Source organism: Lepidothrix coronata, unplaced genomic scaffold, assembly GCF_001604755.1.
Source record: "Lepidothrix coronata isolate B3197 unplaced genomic scaffold, Lepidothrix_coronata-1.0 Scaffold4, whole genome shotgun sequence".
NCBI classification, from domain to species: Eukaryota; Metazoa; Chordata; class Aves; order Passeriformes; family Pipridae; genus Lepidothrix; species Lepidothrix coronata.
Genome location: NW_016690184.1, coordinates 6,394,426 through 6,411,074, shown reverse-complemented (window position 1 = coordinate 6,411,074; position 16,649 = coordinate 6,394,426). Strand labels below are relative to the sequence as shown.

The 16,649-nt window shown below is 35.9% G+C and overlaps 1 protein-coding gene across 2 annotated transcripts in view; it reads right to left on the bottom strand.

Moving 5' to 3' along the window:
* Positions 1-1,365: 1,365 nt before the first annotated feature.
* The window catches only part of MEI4 (meiotic double-stranded break formation protein 4), a 78,210-nt gene continuing 62,926 nt past the window's right edge, over positions 1,366-16,649 (bottom strand). For both annotated transcript variants that reach the window (XM_017823812.1, XM_017823821.1), the window contains exon 5: positions 1,366-3,024. In XM_017823812.1, coding sequence (XP_017679301.1) covers positions 2,773-3,024 — 252 coding nt within the window. In that variant the 3' untranslated portion in view covers positions 1,366-2,772. The remainder of the gene's footprint in view (positions 3,025-16,649) is intronic.

Sequence of the window (16,649 nt, the reverse complement as noted above, 5' to 3'; positions counted from 1 at the left end):
TCTTCCAGGGACTGTCTCAGTCATCCTGTTTTATTACAAAACTCAGTGATCTTTACTCAAGTTACATCTAACAGTCATCAGACAAGACTAGAAATTGTCTGAAGAGCAGGGATTTAAACCTAGGATTTCCTACTCTAAGAAACAGATAAGACATCACAAAGGTAGGATTTAGTTTTCACATTAAGACACCTAAATGGATGTTCACGAGCTGTATCACCACTGCTCAATTCAGTTGTCTAAGCACACACTTTAAGTGACAGTGCCACTAAAGATGCTCCAGGGTATCAGAGGCATCTACGTGAAGAGAGAAAATGTGATGCAGGTCTTAGAGAAGATCTGCAGTCCTTTGTGGTAGTAGCTGGATACCCAGGCCAAAACATTGGGGTACTTTGCAAGTGTTTCATAGATTAGACATCTCAACCACAGGGAGACATCTAAATGCATGTGTCTACCTTTGCACATCTTCATCTTAAGGCAAGTCCCATCTTGGTGAAAAATCTCTTCAAGAAATGCAAGACGACAATCTAATGAGTATTCTGATTGCAGAGGTTATTGCTCCCACCAAAGCTGAGGTGCTCATTAATGTTGTTCACTGCATTATTTAATTTTCCACTGAAACAGATAAAGAGAGCCCAGGTGACCAGGTGACATCCCTTTTGCAGAGAGGCCAGCGTGTGTCTAGATTGCTCCAATGGCATTACAAGGGGAACTCTCACTGCCTCAATGCTTTCAACACTGCATAACAGTTTCAAATTCCCGTCAGAGCATAAGTGCCATGTAGTTATGCCATCTCTGGACACAAAACCTCCTCTCTCTCTATGCTGTGAAAAAAACATGTCAAAAATCATGTCTCAAGTGAGCAGTTACTTCAAAATTTACCAGTAATGAATATATTTCCCAAAATATCCATTGCTTTTCCAGTGGCCTAGAGAGTTTGCTGGTGAGAAAATGCTACAATCTGCAAAGAAGAAAATATGCGCCCCTTTGTGCTTGTGTTGTTTTACTAGTGACAAAAATATTTTTTGCCAGTCGATCAGCAAATGTGCAGTGGTGTGCAATCTAGTGCTGAACCTGTTGTTTGGAATTAGAGTCTTGAAACACACACAGTTTGCTATTATACAGATGCCAGTATCCTCCTCTGTTTTGTGTCTTTTGTTTACAAACTACTTTTGAATGAAGTTTTTTTGAAAAAATGAAAATGAAAATGATATCAATTAGATAACAGTTCATTTTGTTGACTTCTCTCCTTGCTCTTTTTGTAACCATGTTTTCAGTGCTGTGGAGGGAGAACTGATTCTCTTATCTTATTGAAACAACCAAACAAGCAAGTAAAGTAGTAATAAAAAGGGCATGGCAGTTCCTGAGTAGCTACAAAACATATTTATTTTCTTTAGTTTGGCTAAACTCATCTGATTTTGTCATGTGACTATTCAGAAATACTTGCTTTGCAAATCAAACATTTCTGTAGAAAAAAATTTGCTAAAAGAAAGCATTAAATAACTGTTACCATATGATATATCAAATATAAAGAAACAGAACAGTGGCCAGTGTCAAACTACGAAACACTCTTTGGGGAGCCAATTCACCATCACAGTAATTCACCTGCCAATTCACCTGCTTTCTAAATATCAATGTGTTTTACATATTTATAAAGCAAAGGTTTATTACAAAATAAATGCATTCAAATTAACAAGATAATGGTGTTTCAGCAAATTTTCCTGACATAAAAATTGATCTGATGAAACAAGTGCAAGGGGAAGGATAAGGACTAATTCTCAAAATTTTTTATATTTACAGGAAGTATGCACTTCTAGGAGACATAATACAACTAAAATGTTGTTTGTCTACTAGAAAAAAATGTTTTTTATCATTATAGATAAATTAAGTACTCTGGTTCTGTTAAGGTATTATTGAACTCACACTATAAAGACCTTTTATGTTTAAGATAAACTCTGTTAAAATCTTTTATTTTAATTATTACTATGAATATAATACCATCACACAGGAAAACAAAAATTAAAAATCAGATAAAATGAAAAGACACAGAGAGGATTTTATCAATATTCATTAATTTTGAACAGAGAGGTTTAAAGTAGCCACTAAATGAGTTATATTTATTCAGATTAGATCTCTGAAATCATTATGCAACTCAGAATGAATTAGGCCAACTGTACCTACACTTGTGCATACGCAAGTAAAGCCAAACAGTATACGAGTGTAAGAAAGTTGTAAAACTGAGCACCAGATTTTATTTTGCTCAGGTAATTACTATTTTGATTAAATTGTTAACGAAGTATGTCCTATAAGTATTTGTAATGATGAGTTACTAAGTTTAAAAATAAGCATTTCTATTTCTGCCAACCAGACACTGTATCTAAATTATACAGAAACTACACAACTCTTAAAGGACAGGGAATAATTTCCTAACTTGGAATCTCTACACACATTTTATGACTCAACTTTAAAATTCATAGTGTTTATTTTAAACAGCACCTGAAACAACTTTCTGTGTTCCATTTTCACTGTGCACAGAAACACCAACATATTGTTTTCCATTACATGAAACAGCATTTATTCAAAATGGCACCTGGATTATTACATTTTTTTCTATATTTAAGTTTGGAAACAAACTGCATTATCTCTGAAACTGGTGTATAGAATAGTAGTTTAAAGTAAATGTTTTCCAATAACAACAATTTTCCTGTCTGGTTCGAAAACCTTCCAATGCATACTCCCCAAACAAATGCACTGTTAAAAAGTAGGCTGCTTGTTTTAATCAATTTGCATTTGAGCTGAGTTTAAAAGAACACTCACTCTCCATAAATATAAAGAAAATAGAGGGAATTCATCTGAGAGATGAAGAATAATTTGATCAAGGTTCTTCAGAAATTTGATTTTTTCTTCTCCTTCATAGTCTGAGCTCGAAACGTTACTTTCTTCTGTCTTATTTTGAAGAAGTTTTTCCAGAATCATGCACAAAGGAAAAATATTCTCATACTGGGTAATGTCATACACAGACTGGACCTGGGAATAAAATAAAATCAGTACATAAGCACAGTGTGAAAATGTTTCTGCAGCACAACATCTCAGATGACAGTGTAAGGAATACCGTTAAAATTGGCAGTAGTATTTACATAATCAGAACAGTTATACATTCAGGATGATTGTTTCTAAGAAATGCTTCCTTTTCTGGTGGTAACAGCCAAACAACTAATACTCCATCATACTATGAAAAGTCATCATAACCTCCTCTTCATGAGTCAGAGAGTTTTCTTTACCTAATTATCCACAGGCTGTGACATAAAATAGTGATGCACAGAAAAACAACAATAACAGCTTTGTTTGTTTTAGGCATATAATTAGAATTGGTGGATTTCTGTTTTCTGAGAAATAAAATAAAAAGCAAAAAAGACTTTTTTACTCCTAAAAATAGACAGTCACCTATTCAATTGACACCTCTAGAAAACAAAAGTCCAAATTCTCAATCTCAGTAGAAAATACACAAGCCAGTTCTGAGTCAGTTAAAGTGGAAGAGTCAGTTTGCCAAATTAGCTCACTGACCAAACTAAAAAATTTTTAAAAGTCTTACAGCTTAATCCAATATAAATTTACCTGTCCTGTATTTGGAAACTGGAATTTTAAACAGAAGCTTCCTGAATCTTTTCCGTACATAGGAAATAACTGGGAAGATAAAAACTTAAATCTTGGGGAGTTTTCTCTCCGGAATGAAATTCTGTGTACTCCTTAACAGCAAAAGTCTACCAATAATATGAGATGACTTTGTTCTGAAAAAGGCTGCACTTACAGAAGGTAGATGACCAGAACTGAAAGGTAAAATCATTGCTGCTAGAAAATTAATTATATATTTTAGAAAATGGACCGATAGCTCTAGCAAGTCTAAAATACTGTTTATGCCACTGGTACAAAGCCAGACGGGTCCAGGCTTTGATATGGGTCTATGAAAAAGTATCAAATAATTTCACTCAGACTAAATTACATACTGTTATAGACTTTCTGAAGTGTGAAATTTATTATACAATTATTGTTTTTACAAATAATGCAAGCTGGTTTTGATTCCATTAGAATCTAACAAAAATACAGCACTTTACCTTCTTCAGGTAAAACTGTGGAAGATTGTGGCTCAGAGATTGCTCACTTTGACCTTCTGAGCTAGTAGTTCTTAAACCTAAAATCTGTCTTGAAGCACCCTAGGGTAATGTTTTTCAGGTAGACTCCCACCTCAGGGACAATACTAAGAGACCACAGCCATCCTATTGCAAAACCTCAACACACCAAAGTAATTTTGCTGAGTTTTCTAGACATCTTAAAAATTAGGTTCATTACCAAAACACATTATCCCCAGCCTTGCCTACTCCAGTTCTGTCTCTCTGGAACCTGATAAGAAAAATCTACAGTTCAAAAGCTGTGCCAAGAAGTCAGAGCAGACAGTAAAAAATATAAAAAGACAATATTAAGTATTTGCATACTTCTAAAGTCCAATTAAATCAAAGTGTATAATCAGGGAAAACCTCCTTCCAAACCAGAGGTAAACAGACAGTCTGTTTTTTCAAATACCAAACACCTGACTCTAGGACAGTCATGCCTGATTGTTTTTACTATTAACTAAGAGTGATGCGATAAATGTATTTACTTTGCTTATTAGATTAAATTACAGTTTTCTAAGTTGAGACAATAACTGTTGTTAATGATTTACTGAATTTCGATGAAATAGATGATTTTAAAGCCCTACAAAGTCTGCTCTTTAGACTTTCTGTCTAGGGGTCATCTGACCAAACAGGCATCAGCAAACTGAGATAGTTGCCCAGCAGAGGGAAGCAGGGGGTGGAACGCAGTAGCTTGAATGCCGATATTTATTGCCATTTCAGATGCCCAAGGGTATCCAAGGCATATCACGAGCAGAGCTTTACATAAGTGTCAGCAGCTGTAAGCCAGGAGGTGTACCTTAGGTTATCCAGTTTGGTATTAGATGTCTGAGTTTTGGCAACTGAGTAGTTCCTGGGGTCTTGCAGGATGTTATTCATCCCACTCTAAACTAGAACCTCAGATGCAGCATGTCCTGAAACTCTTTACAATGATAGACTGTGACTGTGCCCAGAAAAAAAAAAAAGACTATGTTATAAACATACATGTAGAAACAAAAACGATGTTCTATGCTTTTAGTTCTTGTAATTTGGATATTAGACGTACGAGGTTACAAGTAAAAATCTTTGTTTGATTCTTAAGTGAGGAATCTATATGAAATGCTTTAGAGAAACTCTTCCAAGCAGTTAGGCAATTGTGTTCCTTTCAGGTAGGTCTTGAAAATTGCAACTAATTTTGCAACTTAGTAAGCTATCTAATTTATTATGGATAATAGAAGGTACAAGTTAACTAATTAGTTTTTCTCTGCATTAAAGGAAGATTATTTTAGTCACACAGAACTGACTTTGAACAGAAAGGGTAAGTCTGATGGCAAGGAGGAAGTATTTTTTCAGATAATTGCTTTTCTGGAGACAAATGCACTTTGAAACACTGTATTATAAAACCATGGGGGAAAAAATCAGTCTAGAACATTTTCTGGCTCAAGGCTTATTAACCTTTCCAAACCATTTAATAATCTCAACAAAATGTGTCTGTGTTTCTTCTGTTAGATGTCTTCCATAGCACTAATTGATGTAATTACTACCACTGCAAATTTATGCCACAGAATTTGTAGAGGGATACCTTTACTGTTACGTAATGGTGCACAGTCAGGTAATAGAGCTACTAATCTTGCCCACCAGTGTCTGTAAGTGGGTAGCAGTGTATGTACATGCACACACACACAGAGCTAGTCCACCCAGAAAGTTCAGAGGGTATGGCTACAAATTAGCAAGCCTCATATATATGCTGATATTCCAGAATATATTAATACCAACCTTAAGTAACACTAATTCTGTTCTTCAGAGCAAATTTTAAGATAACCACTCTTGTTACAGATCAGATGGGTGTGCAATATGGATTTTGGACACTATCTTTTATGAGATCAGTCCTTGTCAATTTTGCCTCACCAAGTACTTTGAAATGTGTTTCCTAGCAGTAATATGCATTTTCATGCTCCTCAGTTTTTAATTTAATTTTTAAAATTATTTTCTTATTATGATTTCTCAATACAAACTTTTCAGAGTTAAATAAGTTAAAAAAAATTATTTATATAAGATTGAGCATTACATGAGATGGAAACAAGGGTTACAAGGACCTCCTGGCTGGATCTGATGATCTGCTAATCAGAATTAATGAATTTATATCATCAAGTTCAAAATGCAGAAAGTGTCAAAGCTTTTGGTTGAAATTAATTCTCCAAGCTTCTCCTACATTACATGGAAACCACCTGGAATAGAATGCATATTTACTACTTAATCTGAAAGCAGGGAGGAAGTTCTCTTACCTGTCTTCTTTACAATGCTATCACAAGAACCAGAACTAATATGTTAAAGGAAACTGCTATGTTCCAGGTCCCTGGCCCTTTATCATACTTCCTCTTTGGAAAACAACAGATCAGATGGTCCTGGATCAAATTCCAAGCTGCTGCTCTCTTACTGGACAGAATTTGAGTCTTACTGACAGGTCATGAAATAGATTAGTGCAATTCTAAATTGCACTTAGAGTATTTCTGTTTTCTTGTCTTAGTGGTTCATGCACATTTATTTAATTTATTCAAATGCCCTTAAAAACAGCAATATAAAACAAGAAAAGGAAAATAAATTTAGCTTTGAATAAATTCTCTACAATTCTTAGGTCATTTCAGCAGCCACAAGTCATATTTCTAGTGATGAAGTCTGTGAGCCTGGAATTTTCACATGCAGAAGACTGATACTACTTTCTCAGTATAGGCGAGTAACTTTTATTCCTTTTATATCTCAAAGGACCTACAGAATAGAGACAGTACTTTGACAGTGCAAATAAAAATAAGACGAAAAGAAAGAGGGTATGTTCATGGCAACTAGTATTTGCTCCCATTCAGCTCAGATACTTATGTAAGCAATGGACAAAGTGTCATCAACACTTGCACACTCTCTGTAATAAGACAGAAGCAGCTCTAACTGGGGAAAACTTCTTTTTGGTTTAGAATGGAAGACCGAAATGCTGAAATTTTGGACAAAATTAAAACAATTAAAATTAATCTAGAAGCACCACTATGTTTGATTATTGACAAAAAGCTTTCCTCCTTTTCTATTTCTATAATTAACATCTGCTTAGACTAAAAAAAAGTCCCATGATGATACCACGTTTAAACGTATGTTGCAACAAATATTTATACACAACATAGTGCTATATAAAATACTGACATATCGATACAAACTTTAATCAAACTAGAAAGATGAGAGTTTATACACTTCTGCTGTTTAGGAAGTCATAAAATTAACACTTCTAGAAGATAGCCATCTTAGCAGAAAAGTATTCTGTCCAAATCTTCTCAATCCATCATATTCCAACAGTTTTGCTTCTTGTAAATTTTTTCTTGCAACTTTTGCCTCTCCCATTTCTTGGAAAACCTTTCCTATGCAGCAAGGATATAACTTTTTTTGCTAGCAAGGTGTCTTTTCTATGTTTCAATACAAAGTTGAAAGTTGGTATTTCTCCTCGTCTACATGCATATTTTTCAGAGAAGCATAAGGGGAAGATTGAAATAAACAACAGGATCTGCTAAAGCCTGGCTAGTTTTGCCTTCAAATGGGAGCACAGGCAGTAGGAACTGCAGCACCACCAGCTGCTGGGCTGTGACCACTTAGTTAGGGAGGATGAAAGATAGAATAGAACCAAATCTGCCATCTAGCCATTTCCAGGAAAAATTCCCCATGGCCTGTCCCCTCCTCAGGGAAGCAAATGTAGCCAAAGCTGCCATGAATTTTCCAGAGCAGGTAGACACAGACAGAGAGCATACATTTTTCTTGATTACCACTGACCAACACGTCACCCCAGCAAATAGTCCCAGTGCCCCTTTGCTTCCTTGCAGGCAGCTGCTAGTACAGGCATGTACATGTGCAGACTGAATTCTTGGCAAGCAAAGTCCAATTCATGGGCTAGGAGCCATAGAGCAAGTGTAAGCTGATGTCTTGGGTAACACAGAACACGGGACTCACACAAACTACTAGAAAATATTTGAAGTGGAGAATGCCTGTTAGAAAATGTCTGAGCTTGATTTACACATTTCTAGAAACACACAATCCCGGAGATGTTGCTTAATGGGCAATTACCCTGGCTCTTTTTTGTTGTTGTTGATTTATTTTATTTGTTGCCTTGCCTTTCTGGTGGTAAGAAAGGATACTCCATCTAGAACTAACAGGAAGGCATGTGGTACTAAACAACATACTAAATGCAGCCACTGCTGTTCACAGAAATAAAAAAATTACTTCTGTGCTCACTATGCCTACGAACAGGAGGAGGCTTCTCTAAAGCTGTCTTCCATATTTTAACACTGCAGTTCTAACAAGTATGTAATTATAAAACCAAGTTCCTAAATAGACAAATATTTGACAGCATCACTTTTGAGGAAAAAAGTTTCTAATGTAGCATAATGAAAAATAAGAAAAGAGTGACTGACTGGAAACTCTATCAACAAGCGGTCACTTTCTAGTAAATTTTGTAGTTGTTAAGGGAATGCTGACCAACTTAAATTTTCAGTAAAATCAACACTGTTTTACTGTACCCATCCAGTCTAAATCAGAGGTTAATGGAAATATATTTCAAGAATGACTAAATTGTTTCCTCAAACGGCAGTACATTCTCATTTTATGAATAAAAAAAGATTAATTCTCACAGGGAATTCTCTTCTTGACCCTTCATTTTTCTTTTGAGAAATCCCTATCCCGGTTACTCATTGCTGTGTTCAAGTGTTAAACACAAGACATTTTTTTGGAGTACTGTATGTGCACATTTGCATAGTAGGCATTTTACTTCAAAATAACACAGAAATCTTTTAACTGGATGTTCCACAATCATGTGAATAACCTCTACATGGATCATTAAAATTTACTAAACCAGTAAACACAGTATAAGAAATCATAGTAGGATAAAAGATTATCTCTAATTGCTCTTTAGTGTTTATATAATATGTTGATATGCATCCCTAAAACATGTAAGGCAGGCAGGCATGAAAGATTTTACTAAGAATCTGTTTGTTCTCTTTTTAATACTATTGTGTTTTGGTAAAAGGTAATTACAAATTGCCATGACACTGGATTCAGCTTTTAGCTGATTAGCACTTCCCTTTAATTGCTTTTTGTTTTGTGATTTAAAAAGCCTATTTCCTGAACATCCCTCCCAGTAATCATAGTCCTCATAACCATGTCAATATTCACCTGCCAAGTAAGTTCAAACTTTCAATACCTAAAGCAAAATTCACATCACCTAAAATTCCTTATTTAAATTTATACCCTCATCCCAAATTTTCAAAATATTTTGATCTTTTATTCAATGGGTTCTGAAACTAATTGTGTCATCTTTATTCATTCTGATCATTTTCTTCTCAAGTAGCTCCCTAAGATTCAACTATTCTGCTTAGAGATCAAGACCAAATGTGACTGCAGAAAGGGTCAAGGAATTATCAACATTTGTGAAAGTTAAATTCCAGAGGAGAGACCATCAGCTAAACTCTTGAAACAATAGAATCTACAGCACGTGCAGTGACTGGTCCTGAGCAACATCCTGCCAACAACACTTTAGATGTCCCAGCCAGCCTCATGCTAGAGAGGTTTCAGAAGCAACAGTAAGAATCTTGTGAAAAGAGTATCTGCCCAGACACAACAATTTGGCATACCCTGGAAAACACTTTTTATAGAATTTCAAGTGCTTGTTCTCTTTGCTATCACCCAAGAGGAAGATACTTATACCTGAGGCATCTCTGCACTGTGCTTCTTCCATATATCACTAAGCAGGGTCATCTGTTACTAGCCCTTTCTATGACACACAGAATTACAAGCAATTCCCAAGCCATCTTAAGCAATATTATTCTTATCTAGTAATACAATTTCCACGACATATTGTAAGAAATTAAATATACCAGCAGTAGAGCACTGACATTTCCATTTTGGAGTAAGAATCACAACTATTGCCTTGCAAGTAACATAACAAAAACACAGAAAGCTTTAAAAAGAAAATTCTGATCCCTTTTATGCTGTTAAAGAAAGCTAAAATATAAGTCACTAACATATACCATTTAGACAGAACAACCAAAAAATATGAATATATGAACCTTCTTGGGATAATGGGAATCTATAAACATATTTTACTCCAATCTACAAGGCATATACTTCAACTCTCACTTCTGTCATGTATGTTATTTTTGAAGCCTATTCTAAAATTATAAAAATTAATTCTTTACAAGTTGAAGAATGTGAAACATGATGTTGTTTTGTTCTGTTTTCCAGCAAAGAATCTGAAATAAAGATTGTGAATGTATCTATTATCATGTGGGTCCTTCAAAATCAAATGGGCTACTTAAGCATAAGTCTAATTTAAAATAGAAGTTCTAGATCAGACAGTTCCATGTAAAGTCAGATCGAGAGAAAGAAACCAACAAAAACAATCTAATGAAATTTCTCAGTTATGAACTCTTCAGTATTAAAGGACTTTGTTGTGGGGTTTTTTTTGTTGTTTTTGGGGGACTTGCCTACTTGCAAGTGTACCACATGCAATAACCATATCATTAAAATAATAGATGTTGTTTGTTGACAGAGAAATCATATTCTCATCCTACAAGAAATGTCATAAAGTATACAGCAAGGGCAGTAATCTAAGCATGTCTTGAAAATAAACATCACACACGTAACATTTTTATAGGTAAAGACTGACACCAGCGTAAGAAAATTGCTTTGAATAATAGCAACAATAAAAAAATCTTCTATTAATTAAAATCATCAGAAAACAATGGATTGGTGAAAAATACAGCTATATTAGTTTCAAAAGGTTTATTGACAGAAGTTTACCTATCTTTAGAAAATGCAGAGAAGTACTGAAAATGAATAGCAATCCCTTTGCTTTAATGGTTCTAGCAGAGCAGACAATCCTGACAGTAATGCAAGATACATATTTATTTGTACTTAATTGTAATTCATTAATTTTTGAAAAGAAGCTTTTCAACATGCTTTTCAACTCATAAGGCTTTTTTTTTTTCTAAAAGCATAATAACTTTGCCTCACATTCAGCTTGACTTACTAAAATTACCTCTTCAATACTAGTAATGGAAAGCATCAGCTGAATCTAGCAAGTGGCAGATGGCTGGTACGAGGGTATCATACAACATGCACTTAAATTGCTTGCCACAGGACACTGTGAAAGCTGAAGGCTTGCATGGGGTGAAAGAAAAGTAAGCAGTCATATGAGTGAAATCCACTGAAACACATGAAAGAAACAGTCACCCTTCACCTTAGATAGCCCAAATTGCTGGATACTGGGAGACTGCTCCTGGAAACATTTCCAAACTCCTACCTGAACGTCTACTGTAACCACTCCCAGAAGCAGAATATTTGACCTCTCTGACAGCATGGCCATTCTCGTGCTTTCCTATCTCCCAGTCTGATTTGCTGCCCTACCCACTTTCAGTGTTAGGTTACTTCAGAAAAGAAAATATTCCACTTTTCTGACCAAGTTAAGGCTTGTTTTCAGCTCTGAAAGCTTGCAACCATTGCTACTAAATACACCCAACCCTTCAGTCTTCCTCCAAAGCCAGAGACACAATCAGAGTCTCCAGGTTCAGAATCATAGAGAAAAAAAGCCCAAACATAAGCAAAACTAGGAGGTTTTGGACTAACTTAAAACTCAGCATGTGCCCAAACCTTGTATTTATCTGCTGCAAAAGAAAACAGAAAAGCCATGAAAAAAAAAAAGGCAAAACAAAACACCTAAGGAGCAAGAGGAGTGATTTTAGGCACTGCCCTGTGTGAGGAAAAGGACAAAGCTGGCTGAAACACAAGCATAATTTTGCATGAAAAAAAAAAGCGACATCTGCTTTCTGAATCACTTTCATCCAATGAATCAAAGTCTCTGTATACTTTTAATAGTTAAAAAATATACTGCTAATGAAGACAGGTTTCTCTCTTATTATGCAGTTATTTTTCTTCTTCCATAGTTAGAGACTGAATATTCTGTAACTACTCAAGGCAATAATACTGTTTTGGAAAAAATCTTACATTTATTGTACAGAAAAAAGTCTTCAGGAGAGTATTTGTATTTCATATAAATAAAATACTTTTACAAATTATTTTCCTAAAATGGATTAATATTTCCCTTAGATATGACTGAAATAAGACAGCAATGGTGTTTCAATGATCCCAGCATCTGTCTAAAACATCTGCTTTCCACTAAAATTATGCCACTAAATCCCATAACAACCTCTGAACTTTCAGAAAATACCACGACAGTTTTCCAAACTTTAACAGGAAGACTCAAGAGACATGGCAGGATATCATAATTTCAAGAAAATTTTACAGGATTAACAAGCAGTGCCACTTTTTTATTTATTGTATTTAAAACTATATGGCATACGTATGTAGAATAAATCTTGAGTGGATTAATAGAATTTAACAATAGAAAATATTGATTATTCACCTTAAATATGTGAGAAATTACAGAATCAACATATTTAATTGAAAATCATACAAAATATAAAATGTCATGAAATCATGAGTACACCACAGTGTATCTAAAAGTTTATATATATGAATTAAAACTTCATTTTAGAGGCAAATACACCTTTTGACTAAAAGCATGATAAAACATAGAATAGATTGCTCCCTACAATCTTTTTAGGCTTTACAGAAACTAAATGGGTACAACTGTGAGCAAATATGTTTTTGCTTTCGAAATTTACTTTTCCATTAATTATCCAGTAGACTCTTCTGGAAAGCCCCAAACCAGTAGTTTCCTAGAAATTTTCACATTTTTTAATTTGTATGTTTGTTTCAACTGCTTCAGCAGCACAGTAGCATAAAAAGACAGTAGTGTAAAAAGGTTTTTAAGAGCTCCAGAGCAGCAGCTTAGAATGGATACCATCAAGAAAGGATGAATCTAGGAATGCCAGGATATGAAATGACCTAAAAGAAAGCTAAAGAAAATCTAGGAAGATTTACACATGGCAAGAGAAGCATTTGATTTTTCACTCTGGTATAATTTATGCCAAAGCTTCAATACAACTCAGTAAGACTATGTAGAATTGATAAGCAGTGGAGAGCTCGACAAGCAGCTCACTTATCTTTCACAGACTCTGTGTGAAGGATAATGTTCTGATGTTGAATTGGATACTTAAGAGCTGAATTCCCCAGCAAAAATACAGATGATTTTATCAATAAAGATAAAATAAATATTTTATCAATAAAGAGAGAAATGACCAGACACACACTCTTTTGCATTGAGTCACTCAAAAGGAGATTATTGCAACCAAATCACAGAGATATTGCAGAAGTTTAAAGCAATTAAGTTTGAAGCAGAAGCATCAATTCCAGAAAAATATTAGAAACAACAATCCAATTGGAGTTTGAAGTACATTGAAAGTCAAAAAACAAAGGTCAAATGAAACAACATTTGCCTTGAGAAACCTAAAAGACAGTGTTTTAGGTAAATTACTGAGCTGTCTGGTGGACCTGTTACAGAAAGCTGACGTAAAAGTACCTGTAGGGGCCCATAAGGTACCCTGACAACAGTTACCAAGGTAAAGTTTCCATAAACCCATTGTCATTCATGTGAATGTGGTCTGACAACTGCATAAAAGAAATGCCAAAATATCTAAAAAAACAACCAGAGAATAACACAAACAATGGCAACAAAAGAACAGCGTGTCAGTGATGCCACTGGAAGTCAAGAACATACCTGCACTTGTTGGAATTGAATTTTAGAATGGTCTGGGTTGGAAGGCACCTTAAAAATCGCCTAGTTCTAATTTTTTGTAAAAAAAGAGTTAAACCCTATATTTCAGCTAAGGTTGTGATGTCCTCTGATGGCCTGCACCAATGATAATATAAGGTGAATTGCATCTGAAAACCTCTCCTGTCTTCCTTAGCAGTTACAACTTGCTCTGCCATTCCTTTCCCTGCTGTACTTCCATCACCATCTTTTTGTCTCTTCTCTATTTTTTCTCTCCTCCATCTCCAGAAAATAGAAGGCAAGTGTCCCATTGGCATGACTGTGAGTCCAGGCTATGTCTCTGAATTCTGAATCTGGACAAAATACAATTTTTATTTGATTTGAACTTCCCACAAGAACATGATATTGAGGGGAAAAAAAATAAAATAAAATGCAAGAGTAGAAAATGAGCAAATCTTCAAACTGAAGAAAAAGCTAAGCTTCAGTTGGAGACAGATTTTTTTTTTTAATTAAATCATCTGGAACAAGAAATAATGTACATTCCTGACTGTGGACTAGATGTAATAATACAAAATATTGCTATGTTATTTTACGTACGACAATATTTACAATCAGGTAATAATTACCAGCAGGCAATAGAAAGAAGAATGCAGCAAAGCTTCTTTAAATGCCTTCAGTAACACAATAGCATTCCTCTTTTCTCTTTGCTACAGATATAATGCTGTAAATTTAATGCAATTTAACATAATTGTTTAATTTATTAGGCAAGATTTAAATTACTGTGAGAGATATTAAAAGGTCATATTAACAAATCATACTAAACACACAGGCCACCTTGCTCTTCAAAATTATTTCAGATGACTGCAGGAAATACATTAACAAAAATACCACAGAAAATCATTACAAATTGACTCATTAAAGGAGCACAGAAGAGACAAAATCAAACTCTGTCAGAATTGAGGTACACAGATCATCTCTGTTATGCTGTAACTGACTCCTAGCAAATTTCTAGTTATTAGAAGGTCTGGCCTATCTGGCATAGTGTCATGGTTTGAGATCTCCAGAAATCTAATTCCTTAGTCTAAGCCCCCTCTCACATCTCAACCTAATGTGGGATGATTTTTTCCAGACAAAACGCCAGACTCAAAGTGGGGGAAAGGGAATATATTACAATGACTATACAAATAAATATTATAATACATTATACACACGATCTCAACTATCTCTACCATGACATAAGTATTTACAGTGGATCAGATCTCTTCTCCCCTCCAAATAAAAGTCCAGGAGGGAAGGACAGATCCCTTCTAGTCTCTGAGCAGTTTCTCTACGGCAGCAGTCATCTGTCTTCTTCACATGCAGCAGCTGATAGCTGGATTTCTGCCAGCACTCACGAGGGGGTATCCCCCTCAGCCCCTTGACGCAGGCAAAGGGGTCTTCCATGGGCTACGTTCACTCCAGACAAAGGTCGTTCCACCACGGTCATACCACAAGACACAGGGGGTCTTTGTGATGGTCTGGTATCTTCAGGGGACTCAAGCCCCTTGCAGAGCTTCTGTGCCCTGCCTCAAGATGGCTGCAAGCTTCTTTGTAGCTTGCAGCAAGGGAGGGCCCCAAGGTCATCCTCCACACACTGCCCTGGCTGAGCTCTCAGGACAACCGAGCTTCTTAGCTCCTTTACTCCATTTAGGACTTCTAATCAGTAAGAGTCCACCCCCCTCCATTTCGGAGGGATCTCAAAGAAAGTTTAGGGGAGTTTAGCAGTTCTTACCCCCAAACATCCTCTCTGTAGAACTCAGTTCTCTCAGCTGCTGCTAGCTTCTTTTTCGGACAACACTGTGTCTCTCCTGCTTGGCCGTAATGCCTCTGCCGCTTATCTTTTGTGGCTCTCTGCCATCACTTCTGGACGCTGCTTCTGCCGCTGCTGTCTCTGCTCACTCACGGTGGAGAAAACTTTTTAGCTTTGAGCTGCAGGCACTTAGTCCAGTCTCACGCTGTTCCAAGTCCCCGCAGCACCCCCCCAGCCAGGGGCTGGGGGGCCCCAGAGGCCCCAAGGGGCTCAGAGCCCCTTTCTTCGTGGTGTCAGAACATGGCTACCACTTCTTCACCCAACTACAACTACTTCTCTTCTGTTTGCTTGTGATATGTTAATATTTCGCAGAAGCATTCATTGGCTAAAACTTCCAGGATTACCACCCCCTGGGGGTTACCACTTTCTTAGCTTCAGGGGGAAAACCTGGTTCAAACCACTACACATAGTAAGCATAACATTACAAATTAGTGAAAGACAACACCTGCAATATGAAGAAAATCTCCTCTTTTCATGCTCCAACTTCTTTTATTAGAAGAAAATCACTCTTCTCCATCTGAGCTTTTATGCGTTCATTGCTGTTAGTGCTCACGTAGACAATATGTGTGTTATAGCACAGGGAAAACTTCTGAGATAATAGCAGCAATTTGCAGAGTATGAACAAATAAGAAAGAGAACACTGCCACATTTTTATGGCTTTAAAGTAGCCATGCAATACATTCCTTCAAGATTCCCCTGATGACAGCAAATTAACCAACAGGGAACACATGCTCTGACTGTTTCTGTGACCAAACTTTACTCATTTAAATTGAATTAAGGTTCTTTTATACTGTATGGGCACACAGTCATTGATTTAGTAAAGCTTTTAAGCTTTCCAGTCTGAAATGTAACAATTTCTCATTTGGTTTTGTCACAAGTTCTCTCTTCCTTAATACTGTGTATTTTATATTCCCTACTAGAGAGGAAGGAGATGGGATTATCACCATATAGAACTATGGTT